Source organism: Melanostigma gelatinosum (assembly GCF_949748355.1).
Source record: "Melanostigma gelatinosum genome assembly, chromosome: 8".
Taxonomy (NCBI): Eukaryota; Metazoa; Chordata; class Actinopteri; order Perciformes; family Zoarcidae; genus Melanostigma; species Melanostigma gelatinosum.
This window is the reverse complement of record NC_136641.1, coordinates 24545870-24569578: the sequence shown is the minus strand read 5'-3', so window position 1 is coordinate 24569578 and position 23709 is coordinate 24545870. Positions and strand designations below refer to the sequence as shown.

The window sequence follows — 23709 nt, the reverse complement described above, 5'->3', positions numbered from 1 at the left end:
GGCGGAAATCACTCACAAGTGAATCGTCTCCGGAGAACTCGAGCTCACGACTAAGACGAGCGGAGTACAAAGAAAAATGAGCTTTTAACCTACGTTGGGCTAATTAATGCGGTGTTTAATACCGGGGAGGTGTTTCACTGTGACACTCCACAGTGACCAAGGTGGACGAGAGAGGAAGTAGGGCAACAAAAGGATTTCTATGAAGAGCAGCATAGTGAAAATATATATGAACTATATTACACATTAAAACTGAACAGGGAATGAAAAAAGTCCAGACTATTGGTAAAAAGGAGAACCAACAGTTAAAATAACATTTAAATTTGAGTTCAGGTCCATTATAAAGGTTAGACAGCCTTTGGCCAAACAAAAAGAACACAAGAGTTGAGAGATCGCCTCAATAAGACGGATTCTTAGCTGTATGTACAGTCTGTGAATGTAAGATGCGCTGACACATGATGAATATAAACATATACATTCCCCCCTCAGAGACCACCAGAGGGTGTGAGAGGATAGAAAACTACCGACAATGAGCAATCAAAGGCTGGGTGAAGAGAAAAGAGGTGGAGTCCATTCTACGGTTCTCCTTCCAGTCCCACTAGTGCACGCTCTCCGACAGGTTTATAGCTTCCTGGATTTCGCGGATGACGAGGATGCGGGCGAGCATCTGCTCCAGCTGTTCTTTCGGGATGGGTTGAGTGGAGTACCAGATGGGGCTGTTGGGAGCCACCACGGGCTCAGGAGTCAGGTAGAAGGTGTCGTTGCGACCTTTAGCGCTCTGCGGACTGACGGAGAACACAGATGTCAAAGTTACAGTTTTAGCTCCGTCTCTGCCAACGTTACAATCTCATCAAAGAGTCTGCAAATGGGAGAGAGGGTCAGTGGAAACATGTGCCGTCATGTTACATTTCCAGTCATTTAATTCCAGTGAAGGATAAGTCAGTGTTTTTACAATCTGGCTCTTACTCTTGAGGTGTCGGCCACCGCTCCCTTTGTCATCGGGGCTGCGACTAACAATTACTTTCACTCAGGATCTGGTGATTATAGTCTCCATGTATTGTGTGCGATGTGTGAATGATTACATTTTCGCAGAGCCGAAGACGACGTCTTCAATCACATGTTCTCTCTGATCATCAGGAAAGACTCACAAATATTTGCTGGAAAAATTACTGAAACAGTGAATCGACTGATTGATTTATCATTTCCCCCGATTCCCAAATTGAGAAATAATTTATTTTCATTTATTCCTCTATTATAAAGCATCCAGGTGTGTTGAAATATTGGATTCATGTTTCAATAAATCAAATAAAGCGTTTGAAAGTTAAGTTTCCTGATGAAAAATGTAAATATTTACCATTTGAAGAGGTAGAAATCGTAGAGCTTGATGGGACATCGCAGCGGGTTCTCCGGGTCCTCCAGCTGCTCCGAGTACATGTCGTCTGTGACTGAACAAAGACACAAACATTATCGAACTGGTTGTTTATCCTAAATACAGGGTTCCTTGTCAGACACCACAGCACAGAGATGAAAGGCCCTGTGCGCTCTCACCTTTCTGTCCTATGAACCTCTCGGTTGACTTCAGGTATCTGATGCTGGTGCTCTTGTCTTTGGGGTTGTTGGGACTCTTCCTGGTGTGTCTCAGCACCTTAGAAAAGGCCACTTTAAGATGCTGATCCACTGTCTTCAGGTGGAAATACCTGTTGAAAGATATACGGGATACATTCACTGATTTGTGTGTTATGGGAGCAGAGGGGAGACATGGAACAACAGCAGGCGTCTTGTGTAGATTTATATTTGGCTGATATGTGATGATGATATTGCTCTTAAGGATTATTGCAACACTCTTCTTTCTGGTCTACCGAAGAATACAATAAGCCAGCTACGAATAATTCTAAATCCTGCTGCCGAGTATTACGTAAAACAGACAGGAGAACACACATTACGTCCATTTATAAATCATTTCCTGGTTACCAGATTTGACAGTTCTTTTATTTACTACGTGGCCTTGCATCAGACTGCCTCTGGTTTCTCTTTCAGCTGCTCCACAAAACACAACAAGCCGAAGCTGCTTTCAGACATTATGCTCCAAGAAGCTGAAATATGAATATTAACTACAAACCCAACTATTCAGTCTAGCTTTTTTTCTGAATGTTTTATAATTTCATGTTTTTATTATTATTGTTTTATATTACATCTGATTTTATACAGCGTCTTATGTGGTTTGTTTGCTATAGTTTTAGTATTTATAAATATTTAAATTCTTATTTTACTCAAATTTTTACTTTTTTTTTATCATGAACATTTTATTCAGCGTTGTAATTAATTTCTTTCTTTAGGTGCGCATCAGTCTCTTCACCTCTGTTTTCTTTTTGTTTTCATCTTGTCAATCCTTTGTAAAGCACGTTGGATGGCATTTGATTTGTTTATAAGGTGCTATAGATATGAAACTTTATTGATTGATTACAACGGCCAATATTACTGCATGTCTATTAAACAGGATGGAGAGCGAGAGACTCATGTGATGACTGAAGTCAACTCACTTGGTGTTGAAGAACATTAGAGTTGTGAGCAGTGTGGAGGGAGAATGAGCTCCAAGCTGTTTACATTCCCACAGCATCTCCTCCGTCACATGACTGGGGATGATATAACCTGGTAGTGGAGGTAAAGAGAGGATTATGAGACTAGAGATGATATAACCTGGTAGTGGAGGTAAAGAGAGGATTATGAAGACCTGGCTGTTCATCAACTTCAAGCTCTGTAGTCCTAGAGGAGATCAGCTCTTTGGTTGGTTGAGTTAGTGCTATCACCTGTGCTAGTCCTGTATCAATATACGGTTGGGCCTTTAACGGGGCCACCCTCGACCAAAGAAATTCTTAGTCACAAACCACTCGTACGATTTTGTCGACAAAATGATTTGTTGATTTAATCAACAGATCTGTAAAACTCAAGTTTCTCCACAAATAATTACACAAAATGCCCACTTTCAATCCTGTGTTTACTGTTTACCAGAGAAGTTGTCTGGAAAAAAAAGCTTCAAAATGACTAATCTCCAGTCGACTAAAATGGTCAATTAGTTGACTAAGAGGGGGCAGCACAACCTTTGATGAATCAGCAACAGGTCTGTTACTCTAAGTGATTGCACATTTAGCTTACAACACAACCACGGAGTTCTGCAAACAAATAAACGCCGGGGGCTTCAACTAATATCCGCAGCGTCAATATGGCAGAAAGTTAAATGAGCATCGTATCGAGAGAGGCGGTGCAAATCCTGGACCATGTTTGAGGCAAAAGACTTCAAAGACTGACACTCAGCTCCTAATGGACATCACAGAAAACATCTGGGATACCAAACAAACCAAAACCACAACAGGCAATATGTTCTTAATGTGAAGCTATCTACCTACAGTGATTTTAATATTAGCCTGTTCGGGGCTACACCTGCAAAGCTGTATTATTTAGGAAAACATAAACGCCAGATGGGATTATGAAGAGGCACAAACTGTGATTGGCGACATCCTTAATATCTGAAATAATATTAGTTGACAGAGGAGCGTGCAACACCACACAGAATTTGGAAAACAGCTTTTGTCCACACACCGAGCGGATGAATAGACGATCTCCAAGGATCCAGGATCTGGTGCAGGCTGTGAGCGAAGCGAGTGTAGTACTGGTCCGAGAAAACGTCGTCCACGCGGCCGTTATCAAACAGATACTGAAGCGGACAATCAGACAGCGAAAGACGCGGTCAGACAGTGTTCCCACGTCAACACTCAGTACCAACAGGGATGAATAGATGTGTGCGTTTGTGTGCATGATACACTTACTTTTTGTATGCACAGAAATACATAGTAGAGAACATCAGCCTCATAAGACTCCTCTTCCAACCCCCGAGCGTTTGTCGTCATCAAAGAGAGACCCATGCAGAGCTCGGCTACCGCACACGACACCAAGTCCTCCTGGAAACGCAGAGCCTGGCGTCCTAAAACACACACACAAGTCAGTGATTGGGTCGACAGAGAAGAGACTACGGTAATACACACATGTGCATCAACGACAAAGTGTCGTCTTAAAACATTCTTCACATGCACTTACGGCCAATCGGGGCTAGTTTATTTGAGTCCGATTTTTCCAACTCGGCATTTTTCCGTTGAGCCCAAAGCCGCCACACTTCCAGCCCCTCCTCTGGCTTCAGAGTAGCAGGCAGCAGCAGCTCCTGCACTAGCTCCTGCACTTGCACCTGTTGCTGGCCATCTATCTCTGCTACCACTGTGTGCCCCTGCACAGACACACCAACACCGTTACCTCATGCAATTAAGAAATACGTGCGAATATGTGTATCTGGCTAAAATAAAAGAAAGACGTAGCAATATCACACCTGTGTTAGCACCTGCAGATGCTGTGTGTCCTGCCCCGACAGTCCTTGTGTGTGCAGCACCTGCTGCTGTGGATCCCAGATAAGGGACTGTGTAGTGTTGGAGTAGCCCTGTACTGACACTGGGATGTGGATGTTCCCATTCATCAGCTGGGCAGGGAACAGCGCGTTTGCAGAAAGTGTGTGCACCACTTCTTCCTGGCCTCCCATTCCCCCGCAGCTTGTGATGCTGGAAACGGCCTGCGCCGTCTGACTCTGACTTTTCAGCTTGTCATTTTCGATGGTAACCTGCGTCGGCATTGTGGTCATTGTTGTAGTGTTTGGCCCCGCAAGCTGCATTGTTCCGTAGGCTTCCTGGGGGATGGCAATGTGTGTGACCTGCTCACGGCCTCCGGAGCCGGCAGGAGCAGAATAAACAGGGATTGTCCAGGTCTCCCCTGTGGGACTGGTGATAGTGCCTGTAGCACTGTAGAGGTGGGAGCTGTCCACAGTTAGGAGGTCCGGCCGCAGGGACACGTAACTTTGCTGCTGGCCCTGTCCCTGGGGGATAGCCAGGACCGTGGCTACTTGCTGACCAGGCAGGGCATAGGACACAGTGATGGGCATATCAACCTTACGCTTTTTGGCTGGCTGGAGGACACCTGCTCCCTGGGATGTGGAAACGGTGGTCCCCAGTACTCTCCTCTCAATATTGTCCTGCTGCTGGGTGGGAGACAGGGCCCCCACTGTTTGGATTTGGATCTGTTGTCCTCCTGCAACGGCTGCCACCAACTGGGCTTGCAGCTAAAACACACATGGGAGGGATATTATTACTGGTAACTCAAATAAAACTCTGGTAAATGACAAAATGTGCGTGTGCTTATGAGTACCTGTTGATGCTGCTCCTCAGTGAGTTCCCCAGGCTGAATCAGCTGTGCAGTAGTCACACCTTGGAGCTGTTGATGGGAGCCAGAGGCCACTTGGAAGACCTGCCCCAGCATTTGACCTTGCTGCTGGCCCTGAATCTGCACCTGAAAAATGGAGATAATAGGTAAAGTTGTGTGGACTAAATGGAGCAGAGTGAAGAGATAAACACAAAGACATCATAAAAAAGGTACCAACCTGAATTCTCTGGTGCTCTTGATTCTGCTGCTGAGACTCCTGGGTCTGTATCTGTTGCTGCTGCGGCTGGACCTGCACCTGAACCTGCATCAGAAGACAGTGTCCGTCAGAGAGCTTCTTTTCAAGCACGGAGCTCTTTAACAGATTGATTTAGTGACCAATCAGTGCACTGATTTACCGGACAAGCCAGCTCCAACAACGACCCTGCCACCTCTGTACTGTCTGTGTAGATGCAGTTAGCCTCTTGCTGGTAGACCATAGTGGTGGTCGTAGTATCTCCGCCTTGCTGGCTGAACTCCTGCAGGGCATCTGGGCCCTTGCTGGCCAAGGACTCCAGGAACTCCTTCATGCGATGCTGAGGGATGCTCCGAGCTTTCTGCCTCACAAGCTCCTCGTAGGAGCCTGATCCATCCAGGGAGTTATTCATCGCTGCTGGCAGTGTCCTTTTCTATGAGAGGAAGTAATTTAGTGTTGTTTTTAAAGTAGCTGCAAACTTTGGTATTTACAATGTCAGAATCAACAAATAATAACTATTAATCACCGTTCAACAACTGTCAAACGCAATCAACAAATAAAAAGACAGCGACATGTTTATTGTTGCAAAAATAAAATACGGGACAGAAAACGCTGCACGTTTTATCGTGTTTACAAGCGGACCGATAGATCACTAACCAGTGGCACCACAGACAGATGATAATACGAAAGGGTTAAATCTATCCCACTGTGTACGCGCAAGGACAAAAAGCGCGGCCACTTTACAAATCCGCCGCAGAATGACAACATGCACGTTTTGCACTGCGATTAAACTAACGATTGTGTGCACGGTGCAATAGCTCGATAACAGCTAACTAAATGAACAGCTGATTACACAACAAGCTAGGTTAGCCAGGTATACAGGCTAACTAGCAGTGTGTTTTGCAAATAATATCCAGCGTTTAGCAACTTGCAACGCGACCATAGGCACGAACAACAACATATATACGTTTACATAAACAGAAAGCATCGGAAACGGTGAGAACTCATGTCGGGGGCGTTACGGCGACTACATTTTTTTTCCTGTTACCTCCGAAGCTAGCAGGCTACCGTTAGCAGGCGCGTTAGCTAGTTACCTCTCTTCCCCAAACCGCCGACAAGAAGCTTCTCTGCCCTCGAAACGACGCTCTACTTCCAACGAACGGTGACGCAAAGTGCTATCAACGTTTCCCCCGTGGCTGCTTTATTCTTTAATGTTCTTTATTTTTCGTTAGATGGTTAACTGTAGTTTTTTCTTTTTCTTAGCTACTCATATTTCGCCAGGGCGCCATCTTAGAACAGTACCCGCTGACCAATAGGAGAGCGATTTGTAACTATCTCGTAATATCGCGGTATTTGCGCACCGTGATATCGCGATACCTGACGCTCGCGGGATGGACCGTTAAAGGCGACACACACGGGGCAAAGTATCTGTTAAGATCAGTTAGATGTCAGTCCACCTTAAAACCCTGTTATGCCAGACAGCCGCTCCTAGTGGTTCACTGGCTTCTGGATCTTTTAAGGTGGTCCCGAAGAGATGCGCTGAATAAATGGGTGGTGCTCAGGAAGCTCTGGGCAGTTGAGGGTTAATTCCCACACATTGCAGTTCAGCGTGGGTCTACATTTCTCACATTGCTTTCTGTTTGGACCAAATATCTGATTTAGTATTTATTTTAACTTTCTATTAAGAAAGAAAGAGTTTCTCAATTTTTTCCCTCTTTTCACATATTAATATCCTTAGTTTTTACTACTATAATGAAACTCATGTATTATATTTACTTTTCCTTTACAAAACTTCTGGTTTATGTACAAATACCCCATTCTATTTGATTGATATCAGTATTGGCTCAATATTATTTTTCTCTGTCAATACATTATATGTCAGGATTATAGCACAACTGTCACATAAATAAATGCTGTACACAATATATTAATATCATGATTATTGGCCTTGGATTGTGTTTTCTTTTCATAACATTACAGCCGACATCTTGTGTTCTTGGTCTTAAAGGTTAAGTTACAGTTGAGTCTTAAGTTTCCTAAACTTAAGACATTTCTTACTGAAATAAACATATACACATTTATTATTACTGTCACCCACCCTTAGATTGAATATTAAGTGAAGGAACCAATGATCATAGCCAAAATATGCTAACAAATCAAGTCAAACATTTTGATTCTCACACCAAAATATCATAGGTAGGAGAATATTAATATCAGCTTCATGAACTATAAACAGAGACATTGCATGTTTTTTCATGATTTATTCTCGTCTCCTGTCAAAAGGACAAAGGTCTTTAAAAATATGCACATGACGGTTTGGCAGTGATCTCCCACCTTTTTAAAAAAAGTAATGAAAGCAGTATTTGAAAGCATCTCCTCTGTGCAATATTAAATAAATATACACAAGGTCCTTAATGATCTCATACAGTCAACAAAGAAGAAACACTGCATGTGAATCTTATTGCGATAGAGAACAACTTCAGAGAGACAGATCCATGAAAGGGAACCGCATTCTAGAAATACGGGGGATGTAAATATAACAGCACCACATTTGATTCAGCCTGAGCAGTCTGTGCCCTCGTTAAAATTACACATTAAGTGATGCAAACTATTTGGACACGTGTCTGTGGGCTCATGGGGAGCAGGAAGTGCGGCTTGATCAATCAGCGGATCGGATCTTCCCGGGGTCTTCTTTGAGGGTGACTGTTCTGTTGAAGACGAGCTGCAGGGAGAGAAAAGATTTCACTTAAACTTCACACTCATTACGTAGGAGCCAAAATGTTTCTTAGTAACTACTACATGTTGATGAGTAATGTGAAACACAACCGTTTCATCCTGCTGTACCTTGTCTGCGGTGCTGTCGGGGTCCAGGGAGAAGTAGCCAACTCTCTCAAACTGGAATTTGTCTAAAACCGTTGCTCCCTTCACGGAGGTATCCACTAAGGCACCGCTGATCACATGCAGGGAACTCTGAAGAACAAAAAGGAGGAAACACGTCAAACAATCACGGCGCCGGGAGATGTAGACAGTCGCGGACGCGCCGAGGTACTCACGGGGTTGATGTCAGTCAGGAAGCCGTTGGGAACAACAGACTGATCCTCTGGATTTTTGTGCACGAACCTACGAGGACAGAGAGACGTTTTGTTGAAGTGAGTTTTCGGGAATGACAGCGAGTGTGCGTTTCTTTCTTTGTGACTTACAGTCTCTCATAAAGGCGCACTTCACACATCAACGGCTGGCTGACCCAGTGGATGAAGGCCTTTGGTTTCTCTGCGCTGTCAGATCTGCTACAGGTCACCTCCAGCTCGACCACTTTACCCCGAGCGTCCTGAGAAACAAACAAAAGGGTCGTCAGCAGGACGCGTTGGGAGGACGTGGACCAGGAGGCAAAGACGTCCACAGAGGGAAGCAGACATGAGATCAGAAGGAGTTCTACCGAAATCAGACATCTAGCTGACACCACAGGTAAACTCTGTAGACTGTATATAAGAAGTAGTCTACGTGACTTCACCCACTGGTTCTTGAACTACAGTTTCGAGGCCTCGAGTTTGACATTCTGGCCGTCGCCATCTTGTTTTTCGGCAACAGAAATGTTACAAATAACTTTCATGAAGTGAAAACACAGTGTGAAAGGGTTAAAGTTGTAAGTTGAGAACACGGACAATGCCCAGACCTGTTGTAGCAACCTGTCAATCACCGTGTAGCCCCGCCCTAAAGCATCCCCTGCTTTATGGTCTGTTTGACTCTAAATGGAGCATAATGTACTAAATGAACATCACGCTGTATTGAAGAAGACTTGAAACTAGAGATTGAGACCATAAACTCATGTTTACTGAGGGAATAAATCAAGAGAGAAGTAGAGTCATTTTCTCATAGACTGCTATACAACCAGAGGAGTCGCCCGCTATACTTGGCATGTCATCCCCCCCTCTCTCTACCACTTTCAGATTTAACCTGTACTCAAATGAAGGCAAAAAAGCCCCAAAAGTAACATTAAAAAAAAGACGGCAAGTTTAAGGCCCTTCCGCATTGGCTTCACCTTTCAGACCCGGAGGTTGACGCCTGGTTAGATCACATCAAACAAACCGCATATCAATAATATTCTCTCACACACACAGCGAGTTACCTTAGCGTCTGATGAGAAGCTGTTTCAACTGCTCTTCCCACGCCATTTCCTGTCTCGCCTCTCAAGTAAATTACGCACCGCAAAACTGGTTTGACCGCACCCCGAGAGATGGTGAGTCTTACCTTGATGAACTTCTGGAAGGAGATGACATACCCAGCATGCCTCAGACCTACAGGCTGGTCTGGAGTCAAACGCTTGTAGCCCTTCTCCATCACCTGCAAGAAGCAAAGCAGTCAGCAATCCAAACAAGTTAAATAGCACAAAGAGTCTGCTACTTGTACTGTGAGGGTATTTCCCCCCCTCTCTGACCTCTCTGAAGTCACTCTGTTCAATGAAGATTGTGCGAGTGAACGGGACGGTGTGGCTGCCTTTGGCCTCGTTGGCTGGAAAGTCCGGCACGCGTACATCTAACTGAGACACAAGAGGACGACAGCGGGAATATTCAGCGCCCGAGATTTCAGATATCACGCAGACAGACGGGACATACGGGGTATTACGAGTCCACGGACCTTTGAGTTCTCAGGGAGGTTGGTGATGGTGACTTTGAGGGGGTCCAGCACGGCCATGGCTCTTGGCGCCGTGTCGTTCAGAACGTCCCTCACACACGCCTCCAGGAGGTGGGGCTCTGTCGTTGTCTGAGAAACCGTGACTCCGACCTGCCAACAGATTTAAGGCGTCGTCACATTACAGTCCTCGTGCATTTCATTGCCAGTTCCTCCTCCCGTCCATGCTGCGTACCCGTGCACAGAAGTTGTTAATGGCCTCTGGTGGGAAACCTCTTCTCTTCAGCGCGGTCAGAGTGAAGAGTCGGGGATCGTCCCAGTCTCTGTAATCAGAAGAGAAACCTTCTACAGTCACCAAACAGCTTCCAGTAGCAGGAAGACAGCTGCTGTTACAGTGAGAAGTCTACATGGTTTGAATTCACTCATGGTTGTAGCTTTTAATACACATCAGCCCTTTTCAGACATGGAATTCATAACATTGCTGTTAAAGTGTCTTTTTATCACTCATACACACTTTTACCAACGTTGTGGCGCTTGAGATCGGTGGTGGTGTTGAGACCACTTTTAGAAGGTCTCGCCTCGGTATCGATCACATTTTTACTCGGCCTTGTTCGTTCTCTCGATGGCTTTGCAGCGTCTGATCTTTGTTTTGTTAACGTCATTTACATAAATATAAAGCAGGGGAAGAAGAAGGGATGCAGGGACCCGACTTTTTCCTCAGCTCAGGACATCTGCCATTATCGATTTGTAGGGCTGTCTTTTCCCCAAATTTAAAATGTGTATACCACACTGCATGGAACTCATTGGGATCATTATTTAAGGAAACACGAGAACAGGACGCATACCACGTTATAAAAATGGCATCGACAAATGTGGATGTGAAGTCTGGTTTGACACCTATTCCACTTAACACGGTCAGTATCGATATAGTGCAGTATACGATAGTATCGTAAAGTATATTGTAATACTTTCATCCATTTAGAATGTTTACAGACAATCATTCATCACAAGACATACTGTTCTGCAATATAACACAAATAGTTTAAATGAATAACTTTTCTACCGGACGACGCCAGCCTCCACCAGTCTGATGATTTTCCTCTTCGACACGACGGTGTAGGTGAGGTTCAAGCGGCCGTATTCCCACTGAACAGGACAGTACAAGTCCAGAGCGTTGCACAGCCAGAAATACGACGAACGCCTGTGACGAACACAAAGGGGACCAACAGAGACGTGAACTCGACGAATGCATTCATGTGTTAAAACTACGACAGCTGGCCGAAGAGTTGACGCGTACCTGGCCTGAAACTCTTTGGTGCAGAGTGAGTGCGTGATGTTTTCAATGGAGTCACACAGACAGTGGGTGTAGTCATAAGTGGGGTAGATGCACCTGCAGAGAGAGATGTAAATAAAACACAGCCCGCAGTGAGAAAGGATGTATTCAAATGAAACCATCTGGGTGAAAAAGTAGAACAGTTTCGTACCATTCGTCTCCCGTCCGATGATGCGCCGTGTATTTGATCCTGTACGCCACGGGGTCCAGCTTCCCGTCCTCCATGACGATCTTCATCCTGAGCGTGGCCTCTCCCTCAGCAAACAGCCCCTTCTTCATCCGATCAAACAGCACCAGCGACTCCTCGATGGGTCGGTCTCTCCACGGCGATGGAGGAGAGTTGTGGCCCTTTAGCTCCTCCCCTTTCTGGTGGCACACGTACGCGTGACCCCTGAACCGAAAACAATTCGAACATCATCCACCGGCTTATTCACATTCACCTACATGAACACACGGTTCCTACACTCACCTGCGGACGAGATCCAGAGCGAGGTCGTAGAGTTCCTGAAAGTTGTCGGATGCGTGCGTGACAGCATGAGGCTCGTAGCCTGTGTATTAAGAGTTACGTTGATAAGAGTGCACCTGAAGCTGTCATCAGATCATCATCAGGTGGAAATCAACAGAGTCAGACTCACCAAGCCACTCCACCATGTCCTTGATAGCAGTGAAGTATTTCTCCTCCTCCTTCTCTGGATTTGTGTCGTCATACCTCAAGAAGCAAATTCCGTTGTTTGCCTACAAGAAGACACGTTTTAAAGAGAACTGCTGCACCAGAGAGGATTAAACAGTCGGTAATTTTCCAACTTTTCCTTCAACGAAGTAACCAAACCAAAATATCTTCAACCAAGTATCCCCTTAACAGCCAACATTTTATTTTGGTAGAAAAACAAATGTGTTGACAGTTGACATTTAACGATTGCATGTAAAATAGGAATATTGAACATTTTTATGTTTTATCTAACTTACATTTACATTTTTTATTGAACTAGTATAACTGTTTTAAGAATTATGCATTCCAGATATCTTTTACATTGATGTTTAAAAAGGTGGGGTTGGTAAACATTTCATCATATGCCCTGACAACAATGTCGTCAACACGGGGCTGGGTTATCCGGTTGCATGATTTCTTAAGTTTACCGTACTCTTGCTACAGATTACCAACCCTGCCTTTCAAATGATGACGGAGAAAAGAAAGACACAAACCTTTGCATAACCAAAATTGAAGTTGATGGCTTTAGCGTGTCCAATGTGAAGGATCCCGTTGGGCTCAGGAGGAAAACGAGTACGGATCTAAAGGAAATCGTTTACGGAAAAATCAATATTCATAATAATTTTCAAGTTGATGCGTTTCCTCTTCATATAGAGTTCGTACCTGTCCACCAGTGAGCTCCATGTGCTTTTTAAGCAAGTCCATTGTGTTTGCTGTGATCACGTAGCCCTCGGATTTATAGTTCTCTCCTGTATGACGGAGGGTTAAGGATGAAAGATCGACATAAGTAAGCAAAGAAAGTGTGAAGACTAAAAGAGCAACAAGCTGATGTGAAACTGCTTCTAATCGTTCAGGTGGTTTTCTTCTCACCTGGTTTATGGAACTTCAGCGACTCTCCTCTGAGCTGCTCCATCAGAGACTTTCCCTCCCCAGTCATCCCCTCATCTGAACAACCAACGAGTAAAATACACTCGACTAAAACACAACGCTGAATTTGCTGTCAATGTGCCGTCCACTCTGCCTGCTGCTTACCAGCCACTGCCACCTCCTCCTTCTTCACCTTGACCTCACCGCCTGCCACTCTGGCTTTCTGGGGCTGCAAAACAATTCAATATAAACCACAGGTGAAATCAGAAGATTGTGATTAGAGGAATAGTTGTAAACATGTTAGAAAATAAAATGACTTGCGTTTGTGCAGAGAGTTAAATGAGAAGATCATATTTGTATGTTAAATATGAAACTACAACTAGCAGCCAGTTAGCTTAGCATAAAGACTGGAAACAAGGGGAAACAGCTTGCCCTGGTTCTACCCAAAAGCAACAAAATCGGCCTACCAGCCCCGATAAAGCTGGCGAATTAATCTAGTTTGTTTAATCAGCACAAAAGAGGACAAGTTGTGACTCAACAGGTAGGTTTTGAGCCGGATTGATTGTTGTCTGGACACAGGAATCGAATAAGCATATTATGCAAAACGTCGAGCTAGTCAGTCCTTTAAATAACTTGACGCGCTACCTTCAGTTTCTTCTCCAGGTCAGCTTCTGTCTTGGGACCTAAGAGGTGCAGCACCTTTAAGAACAAAGTCAGAGATAGTTACGGTACGCAGTGAGTACAACCCAACAACAATCACAATCACCATATTCTCTTTTCAACACACACCTGCATGTCCACCTCATTCTTGATGACCTTCCCATCAGCCCACTTCAGAGCAGAGCGAGCTTCTCCTGCAACCGAGACGAAAGCTTAGCGAGACATTCTGTGCGTCGGTCAGGCTCTAAAGCAAAGGTTTGCAATCTTCTTCCAAAAAACATTGTTTTGTTATAATTGTGGACATTTTCAGCAAACAATAAATCGAATACTCTGACGATTAAACACCAGGAGTGAATACAGTATCTGTGGCGGACGTAGCACTGTAATAAGCATCAGTTTCGGAACATATTTTTCAGCCAGCTAACGTTTTCGGTTTGTTGCAACAGTTGACCATTTATGATGAGTTAACGATTGCATTAAAAATATAAAACATGAACATAAAATGTGGTTTATCAAACTTGCAATTACATTTCTTAATGAACTAGTAAAGTATAATTATTTTAAGAATTATGCATGACTGATATTTTATTAATTAACATATAAAAGCAGAAACATTTTTGATATTTTTGCACCTATTCTGCGTGTGCACTCATTCTTCATCACAGCTGTGAGCCTGTGTTCTTTGTTTACGGTCATAATAATCATTTTGGGAAAGTAGCTTCTTTAAAAGGGAGGCCTGAAGGGACGGAGCACCAGTGTTGTTGACTTTCTTGCTAGATTTCGTGACTTTTGGAGCTCGTGCTGTTAGCTACTTTCACTGGAAAATAAAAAACACTGGGCCGGGTTTTTTCTGTTGGATACTTTCTAAAAAGTCTGCAAACTCTTCCTAGTTTCTCAAGATGACCAACCCTGCCTTCAATGGTTGCAAAGATATTTAACCAAATAAGTATGACATCATACCCATTAGCAGTCCCATGTTGAAGTGGTACCTCTCCTTCAACAGCGGTTCCTTGTGCTTCTTGATCACTGACTCCACCTGCACGATATTCAACAGTCAGTGAAGCTGACAGACATATGACACAGACGTACTTCTGGGAAATTGTAAGCTCACTTACGGCTTCTTCAATCTGCTCCGGTGTAATGACAACGCCCACTCCACATGCCTCTTCAAACTCCCTCTGGTTGATGGGGTCCTGAGGATGAGTCTTCACAAATTCCAGTGCAGCTGATAAAGAAAAGGGGGGGGAGTCACTTATCTCTCGTCGTTCATGTCGACACACCTTTCTCATTCAGTAAAAGAGTCCATACAATCATTCATTCTGCGTTCTCTCAATACTTCCCCAGCCTCCTTCAGAATGTGCACTAGGTTTGGTGTCAGAACATTTTTTACTGCATTTTGTTTGAAATAAATGGAGTGTATTCCAGACACCAAATGCATATCATGTTGAATCTTGACTGAATTGAGGTTTGCACACACTATATTTTGTGTGAGCAGTGGTGGGTGAATGGATGCAATATACTTCTAAAAATAGCTTCAGCCTGGAAAATCACCTGTTGCAAAAGATTCATGTTAAAAATAAGTCCATGTTTACATTTTCACGAGCAGTCATGTTGCAACATGTCAAAGATGTCAGAAAGTACCTGCCAGCTGGAGCTCTGTGCATATTTTGCACTGAACTATGCTGTCTGACAGGAACGCCAGGCGTTTGGGGTTTTTAAGGCGAGAGGCCATACTGTACAGCAAAGTACCGACGGCTTTGTCCACTCCTGACGGTCCACGGACACGCTGAGCCTGTTGAAAAACAATGAGGACAAGACCAGAATTCATTCATTCATTTGTCCTTCAAAATGCATGCATGTCAATAGCTAATAGACGGTGTCACAGTCCAACAGGGAAGTGTTATAATTTATCTTATCTTAATCTGGGAGGATCGTCAACAAACGTGTCAATTTGAAAGTGAAAGAATGGAGACCCTCCCACAACAGCCGAGTTACTCTGAAGTTATGAGAAACGTATCTGAAGAGTAGGTTCCTCTTTAAAAGTGAAGAGGAACTGAGGGTGTATACAAATAATAACAATAATAATATAAATAATATGTATTTTGATACAACTAGGGAGCTAAAAAGGACACTTAACGTCAGTCACATTCCACAGCTGTCGAGCCAGAGTTCCCCCAATAACGGTGGGTCGTACCTGTACAATAGCGTCTTTCAGGGCGCCACTCAGCGCCTCATTTTTCAGCGTTTCTTTCGCTTTCTGCTCACTGAGTCCAATGGACGTGAACAGTGTCAATATATCCGCCATTTTTCCACCGTATTCACCGGCTAAATCCGAGCCTCCTCTGACACACGTCACCCTCCTCACACGACTTTTCAGAAGAGAGAGCGGGGGGACGACCTCCTGTAACGTCAAAGAGGAACAAAAATATTAGCCAATAGGACATCGCAGGCACGGATGGCATTGACCAATCGTGTATGAGCTTGGTTAAAATTACCGCCCACCTTATGTGCGAGAGCCAATCAGCAGTTGTGTTGACATCAGTAGGGAGGGGTTACCGGAACCTGTGTAATGTTGCATCAGATGGTCATTTAAACTATTCCTGAATATTATTAACATTAAGTTAGGAGCATGGAAACGTATTTGTTTTTGTTTTAGGTAACATTTATTATTAAGTATTATATTAGCATAAGCATCTAACGTGAAATATTTTCTTCTAAAATACGTCCAGCTTTGCTACAGTGTTAGGTCTTTGTTGTCCATCATTATCGCCGCTAGCTAAAAACAACTCCGCGAAAGTTATTTACACTGTTGTAACGTAACGTACACTGATGTTGTGTTTCCCGTTTCCTAATTTACACTGGCGAGTTTGTATAATGCCGGAAACACTGTGGTAGGTCAGCCTCTGCTTGTTTTTAACTTATAAACAGACAGCGGGGTAACTGTTAGCAATGGCCAAACATGCGGTGCTGTCATCGGGGGCAAAAATGTGGAGATCTCTGGCCTGTGCCAAGTCCGAGCTGCGTCTGGATCTCACTCTCGCCGGCGGACAATCTTTCCGGTAAGGGTTAGGGTCTAACTCGTTATTCTGCCATCATCAGTCCTAATACAGTTGACATCCTCGTATGACACATGTTCAACCCACAGCTGGAGAGAAACTGCAGAGGGCCACTGGACCGGAGTGATGGGAGGACGAGTTTGGACTCTGACTCAGACAGATGCGACTCTCTGGTACCACGTTTACACGAGCTCAGACAGGCAGGGACAGGCAGGGGTAGGGGACAGGAAGAGGAGAGCTGGTGTTTCTCTCCAAAACAAGTCAGAGATGAGATTCAAAGGAGCTCTGAAGAAGGAGGAGGAGGAGGAGGAGCCGGTGGCTGTGACTCCAGTGCAGGACACAGAGGAGGAAGAGGAGATGCTGAGAGAATACTTCCAGCTGAATGTGAAGCTGGGGGATCTGTACAAGGGATGGGGAGCAGCAGACCCACACTTCCAGCGCATTGCAGACATCTTCACAGGCCAGTTTTGTATTACACTGAAAGTAATGACAAGAAATATGTTTTAAATATACATATTTTGGTCTCTCCCTCTCCCCCAGGTGTGCGACTGCTTCGCCAGGACCCCACTGAATGTCTTTTTTCCTTTATCTGCACCTCCAACAACCACATCTCTCGTATCCATGGCATGGTGGAGAGGTTGTGCCAGGCTCTGGGCGCCCCGCTGTGCCAGCTGGATGAAACCTCTTACTACGACTTTCCTTCCCTGTCTGCACTTGCCGGTACTGAATTCTCTCTCCACAGGCCAACAGACCGACACCCTGTTTATAATCTCTCTCAGTATCAGTGGTGCAGGGTTCACAGCTGCGTCAGGTCTCTCGGGTCCCCAATGATGTTATTCGCCTCCACTTTTGCTGTAGTGTGAGCGGTGCAATGGTAGAGAATTTTTGAGCCTTTATGGTTTTACGGGATCTTTATTTTCGTTGCGTCACTTATTAACATACCTTTTTTTTGTTTAAGAGCCATTATTTTTCCATTTTTGGGTTATTACTATTATATATTATTTCGTTGATATTGTAAATTGATTGAATTTTGGATGAATGATATTTTCGACAATACAAACGCCCGATCCCCTGGATAAATTAAGTATTTATGTATCTTATCTATCTGACCACCACTATCCAGCCTCTGTTATAAGAAAGTAGAATAAGAAGCGCTTTGGTTGTTAGCTGAGTGGTACATACATCTCACTGCGGGTTCTACGACAAATATGTTACTACTGTCTCTTTTTGTTTGTGTTTATTTCTTATTTTTTCTTTGGGGGCGACCGTGGCTTACTGGGTAGAGCGGGTTGTCCGCCAACCGAAAGGTCACCGGTTCGATCCTCGGCTGCACCGTGTCCTGTGTCGAAGTGTCCCTGAGCAAGACACTGTACCCCTAACTGCTCCCCGGGCGCCTGTAATTGGCAGCCCACTGCTCCCTACATATACAGGGATGGGTCAAATGCAGAGAATAATTTCCCCACTGTGGGACTAATAAAGGAATGTTTCTTCTTCTTAAATATTGACTCTTAGCAGCTGTAAACCTGCTAAGAGTCACGTTCACTAGCCATCGACATCAAAAAATGTGTTTTCTGCGTTTCATTTGGCAGGCAACGGCGTAGAGGCCCGTCTCAGGGATCTGGGTTTTGGATACAGGGCTCGGTTCCTTCAGCAGAGCGCGGCTCAGATTCTGGACACCCATGATCTCCAGTGGCTCGACGGCCTCCGCAGCACCTCGTATCTGCTGGCCCGCGATGCTCTGCGTACTCTCCCCGGCGTTGGCACCAAGGTAGAGTAGCCTCTTACATGTTCGGTGAACTTGTAACAGTGACGCGTAATCGAGGCTCTGCGTCTCCCTGTAAGGTGGCGGACTGTGTATGTCTGATGTCTCTGGATAAGGCGGAGGCCGTGCCCGTAGACACACACGTGTGGCAGATCGCTAAACGAGACTACAGCTTCGCTCCTGGCAGCGGACAAAAGAGCATCACAGATAAACTTCACCGAGATCTCGGTCAGTAGTCACATGCACCTCATCAGTAGTGTGTTCGCTCTGAATAGTGGTTCTCTTTAATCGGTAACACAGTCAAATGTAATATTTCTGCACAGGAGATTTTTTCAGAAAACTGTGGGGTCCTTATGCCGGTTGGGCTCAGTCGGTGAGTGTTACCAGCCGCTGTCTGTGAGTTCCTGTCGTGTGTCTCGCTGTCTGTCTGCTACAACACACAGTGTGTCTTTATATCTGTTTTAGGTGCTGTTCTGTGCCGACCTCAAGAAGTTCCAAAAGCTGAAAGGAAAGGCACCCCTGAAGCGGCCGAAGGAAGAGGAAGAGGAAAAAGTGACGGTAGCTTGCAAGAGCATCAAAATTGAGAACACGGAAACCAAGTCGGCACGTCACAAGAAAGCAAAGACGTCCGTCTAGAATGAGAGAGAGTGATGTGAGGTAAACACGCTTCTTACATCAGGACTGCAGGACATTACATATGGAACGAAATATACAAACAGTATATTCATCATGGTAGGAAACCAATTATTGTAAGAAGATTCCCAGGGTTTTTGTGTACATGAGTTTACGTTGTTTACTGTGACCTCGTCTATGTCTACTTTACTATGAGTTCACTACTACAGTCATAGTTAGGGTTGGGTATCGTTGGGTATCGTACACACACTACAGCTTCAAACTTCAGCAATTATTTTGCAGAAATATGAGCATATTTGCCTTCTCTTGCAAAATAAGACCTCTCCTGACTTATTGTATTTTACTTAACCAGTTGGTGGGGCTAATGCGCCGTTTGCCAACCGCCACTACACCTCAAAGAAGAAGAAAGTGTCGCGTGCCTGTGTTGTTGTGCTGATGAGCGGCAGCGCTAAGTACCCGGATCTCGATGGAGGAAGTCAGTAGCCTGCCAGCCGTATGACAGATCTCGTTCTTTGTTTTTTTTCAATAAATCATGGCCGAAGCTTCGTCAGAATGATGGAGGGGTTTGTTTCTAAGCGCGCACGGCTCGTCCGGTTGTAATAATACGATGAGTGAGGAGCAGAGGACCGAAATGCAACGCAGATTTCGGTGCATTTCGGTCCGGTAGATACCGGTCGTACAGGAACCGGTACCATACCGGCACCGGTTTTCGGTACCCAACCCTAGTCATAACACAGCACACTTTTTTATAATAAAGACAAAATAACTTATTGGATATTTTGTGTGTGTATGCATTGTGAGAGAAAATGTCATCAAGCCCGCTGAAAGCATCAGCGTCACATTGTCCCTCACTCCTGCTAAATGTTGCCAGAAGAGGCCCCTAGGTGGCAGTATGCATTGGAAGATAAACGATACAAAATAATATGACCTAAAGTGGGTCATTTGCTTTATTTTATTTTTATATCAGAACAACAAATTGAAAGGGTGAACGCTCTGCCATGCCCCCTGGTTCCCGTTACACAGCGCACCAAACACGTCACGGCATCCGCTTGCATGTCTGAAAAGGTCACAGGACACCAAAATGTGTGTGTTGTGTTTCTTCGGTGCATTCCCTGCGTCACAATAGTGCGTCCGTCGGATCGTACAAAGCTGCCATCGTGTCTGTATGTTTATCGGCATTAATTGACTGTGTCAGCTGATCTTTTCATAGCAGGGATTGCGGTTATTTGCTGTCACTGCTTGGGGCTTGTGTGACTGTCTCTGGTGACAACACGAACATGTCTCTAGGGGTGTTTGACCTATTACTGTCCCCGAACGGCAGTGACCCAGCAATATTTTTAGTTTGTTTGAAATTCATGCGAAGAAACCGTTCTATAATGTGGAGAAAGCATTGCAAATATATCGAAACATCTTTCTTGCGCTGGTTTAAAAGGAGTATTTTCGGACACGTTGGCGTAAGTGAGCAGGTGCATCGTGCGTGTAGCTGCTGCATCTGTGTGTATGTGTGTGTGTGCGCGCGTGTGTCCGACCGTGCATTGTCTTGCATCCATAGATTTATTCGTGGAAGTTTGTGCAGCCGTGCGTGTTGATGAATATGTGAGTCAGCTTTCATCCCCACTGTCAGTCGAGCCGGACAGAAGCTGGGCCCAGCTTGAGGGCAGAGCCACAGCCAAGAAGAGAAGCAGGGTAAAAATAGAGCTGAGACAAGAGGAATACTATTTTTCCTTCGCCTTTTTGTTTTTAAGACAGGGGGGGGGGGGGGGGGGGAAGTGTGCCGGAGGTGGGGACATGAATTTTAAAGAAGAAAAAAAAAGTGGTCTGCGCATGCAAGTTGACATGCAGAGACTCAAACAACACAACAGTGGCCTGCGCGTTATGTAAGACATGGCTCTCAGCTTGTGTCACGGCCTCGGGAGTTATTCAGTTGAAAGGACATCTCTCCTCCTATCTCCTTCATCTCAGAGGGCTTCGTTACTCCCCGAGGGCACCAGGGGGCGACACTTTTTGGAGCGCCGAACAAAAGAAAAGGGAAAGGCCTCTTCTCTGTTTCCAGATGTGCAGCAGCAAGATCGAATTTGTTTCTCTCTGAGTGACAGAACGTGAGAGGTGCTTCTGTCGTAGCTGAGTTAGAGAGGTGTAGGGGACCCAATTGTCAAGTCATGTGTGAATGTGTGTGTGTGTGTGTGTGTGTGTGTGTGTGTGTGTGTGTGTGTGTGTGTGTGTGTGTGTGTGTGTGTGTGTGTGTGTGTGTGTGTGTAAAATCAAGAGCTCAAGGAGAGAGTGATATGCATAAAATCCCTTATACCCCTATGTTCCTTCGATATGTTTATATTATGATATTGTAACATTTTTGGAAAGTCGTGAGGAAAACTGTATATGGATTAAACAACCAGATGATTCTTTCTGTTTTGGGCTAATCCAGTAAATGAAATGCCTGAAAAAAAATGCACAAATCCAGCATTTCCATAAAACAGTCCTGTAATTTGCAACATCACCTGTAATGGCCAACATAACGGGAGATAATAATGAGATACAGATGGGGGGATAAATAATAAATACATTTTGATATATGTTTATTATTGAGGTCATATTGAAAGGTGGTGTTGTACTGGACTAGATAACGTTTTAGATTTTTATTTTTGCTCACTATTTAAATATATAAGGAGTATTATAAACTCAATATCATGCAGTCCAGTACAACACCACTGCTAACCACTGAAACATAGAAGGCTTATACATCATGTGTCCTTTTGACAGAACATAAATGGCAACATGATTTTCAACATAGTTTTGAAAGATAATATTCTATATTTGTTATCATCCATTTATTAAAAAGAATTTGATCCCGTTTTTCATATCCAGTCTGAACCCCAAAATGGTCTCCAAACACATCCACACGCTGCCTGCTACTTAAAATGATGGATGTTATTATTCCTGAATAGTAACAGATGTATTGTATAACAGTATCAGACACAATACCTAAGATGGATCAAATTGAAAGAGAGTTGTGTTGATTCATCTTGGATGTGGTGAAATCCAATGCTGCTGGAGGGGCGGCAGCCTTGAGGGTGGGGGGGGGGGGTCTGTCTTTGGGGAGATTATTTCTTTGGTGTCTAGACGCCCATAGGGTGAGGGGAAAGCCACATATAGAGAGAGAGACTGAGCGCACAGAGCTATTTCATCTGCCTCGTGTCTGTGCGGAGGGTTGTGAATGAAAGAGGCTTATACTGAGGAGAAGATGAAGGCCTTCTACCATCCGATGGGATCCACACTCGGCTGGCTGTGATCAAGGTTTCGATGCCTTACGGATCGGGAGGAAGAAACAGTTCCGTCTGATCCGGAGTTACATTTCAGAGCCCCCCCCCCCCCCCCCCCCCCCCCCCCCACTGGGATCAATTCAAATGACTAAGTGGAATGTCTTCACCACATTCATGGACAAAGATGGTATAGAAACACGATCCACAGAGGAGTGTCAGTGCAACTCCTTCCTTTTTAAGAGTTTGTTGATTTAGCAAGCTTTAAATACTGCTCCCCTCTCGCTTTATTTAAAGCACGCTCAAAATTCCAGCATGTGATTCAAGAGCTGTCGATAAAAGGCAATACGAGTAATTAAGGTGTACACGCCAGGCTTAGTAACTACAATGTAAACCCATCCGTGTCATTATTAGATGCTCAGAGAAAAGGCTACGTCAGCGAGACAACGCAGTATAAACGTAGACAATACCCTCGCAAACACAATGAAACAAACAGCAGGACTTTCAACGAGGAAACCGGTATTCAAGACCGATGCATTGCTTGAATTAAAGTTACGTGAGTCATGTTTGTGACATGTATTCCGTACTTCTGTTTTAATGTTTACGTATTATTTTAAGACTAAATATGATGTTTTTTTCCGAAACCAAAGCAAGTGTTTTTGTTTGAATTCACCACTTGAACCACGTGGTCACTAGGACCGTGTTCTGGGCTTCCCAGTGCGTTAGAAAGTGACGCCAAGCGGTCCGACAGAGCGTCAGCAGGCTATGTGGCGAGTTGGGATGAGAATGTGTGGTTGGACACCACTGAGCTCTCCCTTCATTTAAAGGTGCAGGTTTTAGGTCATAAAGAGACATCAGTGCTTAACGGAGACTGTTTCATAACCAGTTTAAAGTTCCGCAGGGTAACTTTAAAACGATAGAAGGCGCCTACATGTGCACGACGAAAGACTCACCAGTGTCTGTTTCGTTTGAAGATGTTATGAATCAGATCCCCCTCTGGTCTACCAGCTTACAGTCCTCTCATTAGCATCACATAACTGGATAACAACCCATTCATATGATAATATGATAAACACTGCACAGCAGATAACAAGTGCATGTGGTGATAATCTAAATTACATAATATCTCTTCCAAAAACATTATCTAAACATCCATTCTTCTCTATTTGGGGTGTATAAATATGTAGGGTTTGATCACGTTTATTCCCTGTAGAATTTCAATCCATATGCAATAACGGGATGACCGTCGTGAAGTGTCCCCGCTCCTCCTCTCGCAACCTTCCAGTGTCTCCTGCTGGCAGTAACGTAATGGCATTAGGAC

General features: G+C 44.5%; 3 protein-coding genes across 4 annotated transcripts; 1 reads left to right on the top strand and 2 right to left on the bottom strand.

Annotated features, from left to right (window-relative positions):
* Positions 1 to 587: 587 nt before the first annotated feature.
* Positions 588 to 6756, bottom strand: LOC306781267 (transcriptional regulator QRICH1-like). The gene is made up of 12 exons (XM_079274027.1): positions 6580 to 6756; positions 5649 to 5918; positions 5471 to 5554; positions 5239 to 5379; positions 4373 to 5152; positions 4090 to 4273; positions 3822 to 3976; positions 3595 to 3709; positions 2538 to 2646; positions 1546 to 1694; positions 1352 to 1442; positions 588 to 782 (listed from the first exon to the last, which is right to left on the bottom strand). Exons 2-12 carry the CDS (start codon positions 5895 to 5897, stop codon positions 596 to 598), a joined length of 2244 nt encoding a protein of 747 aa, XP_079130153.1. The 5' UTR covers positions 5898 to 5918; positions 6580 to 6756; the 3' UTR covers positions 588 to 595.
* A 1003-nt stretch (positions 6757 to 7759) lies between these two features.
* On the bottom strand, positions 7760 to 16040 carry qars1 (glutaminyl-tRNA synthetase 1). Its single transcript, XM_079274026.1, has 23 exons — positions 15878 to 16040; positions 15325 to 15475; positions 14799 to 14908; positions 14644 to 14719; positions 13813 to 13877; positions 13669 to 13722; positions 13189 to 13252; positions 13027 to 13101; positions 12820 to 12905; positions 12651 to 12737; positions 12083 to 12182; positions 11917 to 11995; positions 11599 to 11838; positions 11412 to 11504; positions 11178 to 11315; positions 10350 to 10437; positions 10121 to 10267; positions 9921 to 10022; positions 9734 to 9826; positions 8686 to 8813; positions 8539 to 8605; positions 8330 to 8455; positions 7760 to 8207 (listed from the first exon to the last, which is right to left on the bottom strand). Exons 1-23 carry the CDS (start codon positions 15986 to 15988, stop codon positions 8145 to 8147), a joined length of 2343 nt encoding a protein of 780 aa, XP_079130152.1. The 5' UTR covers positions 15989 to 16040; the 3' UTR covers positions 7760 to 8144.
* Positions 16041 to 16505: 465 nt separating this feature from the next.
* Positions 16506 to 20840, top strand: ogg1 (8-oxoguanine DNA glycosylase). Of its 2 annotated transcripts, XM_079274037.1 has the most exons (8): positions 16506 to 16742; positions 16829 to 17199; positions 17280 to 17459; positions 18329 to 18507; positions 18582 to 18729; positions 18825 to 18874; positions 18967 to 19158; positions 19487 to 20840. In XM_079274037.1, exons 1-7 carry the CDS (start codon positions 16633 to 16635, stop codon positions 19135 to 19137), a joined length of 1209 nt encoding a protein of 402 aa, XP_079130163.1. In that variant the 5' UTR covers positions 16506 to 16632; the 3' UTR covers positions 19138 to 19158; positions 19487 to 20840. The 2 variants fall into 2 exon arrangements, with proteins under 2 accessions (XP_079130163.1, XP_079130162.1); XM_079274036.1 differs by having other exon boundaries at positions 18967 to 20840.
* The last annotated feature ends 2869 nt before the right edge of the window (positions 20841 to 23709 follow it).

What these genes read in the sequence shown, in the direction of transcription:
- LOC306781267 (XM_079274027.1), bottom strand. Translation starts at nt 5,897, where the DNA reads ATGAATAACTCCCTGGATGGATCAGGCTCCTACGAGGAGCTTGTGAGG. An exon ending in TGTTGGAGCTGGCTTGTCCG is followed by an intron (nt 5,555 to 5,648) that starts GTAAATCAGTGC and finishes CTTCTGATGCAG; the next exon opens with GTTCAGGTGCAGGTCCAGCC. An exon ending in CTGAGGAGCAGCATCAACAG is followed by an intron (nt 5,153 to 5,238) that starts GTACTCATAAGC and finishes TGTGTGTTTTAG; the next exon opens with CTGCAAGCCCAGTTGGTGGC.
- qars1 (XM_079274026.1), bottom strand. Translation starts at nt 15,988, where the DNA reads ATGGCGGATATATTGACACTGTTCACGTCCATTGGACTCAGTGAGCAG. An exon ending in CACAGAGCTCCAGCTGGCAG is followed by an intron (nt 14,909 to 15,324) that starts GTACTTTCTGAC and finishes TTTCTTTATCAG; the next exon opens with CTGCACTGGAATTTGTGAAG. An exon ending in AACAGAGTGACTTCAGAGAG is followed by an intron (nt 9,827 to 9,920) that starts GTCAGAGAGGGG and finishes TGCTTCTTGCAG; the next exon opens with GTGATGGAGAAGGGCTACAA.
- ogg1 (XM_079274037.1), top strand. Translation starts at nt 16,633, where the DNA reads ATGGCCAAACATGCGGTGCTGTCATCGGGGGCAAAAATGTGGAGATCT. An exon ending in TAAACTTCACCGAGATCTCG is followed by an intron (nt 18,730 to 18,824) that starts GTCAGTAGTCAC and finishes ATTTCTGCACAG; the next exon opens with GAGATTTTTTCAGAAAACTG. An exon ending in ATGCCGGTTGGGCTCAGTCG is followed by an intron (nt 18,875 to 18,966) that starts GTGAGTGTTACC and finishes TATCTGTTTTAG; the next exon opens with GTGCTGTTCTGTGCCGACCT.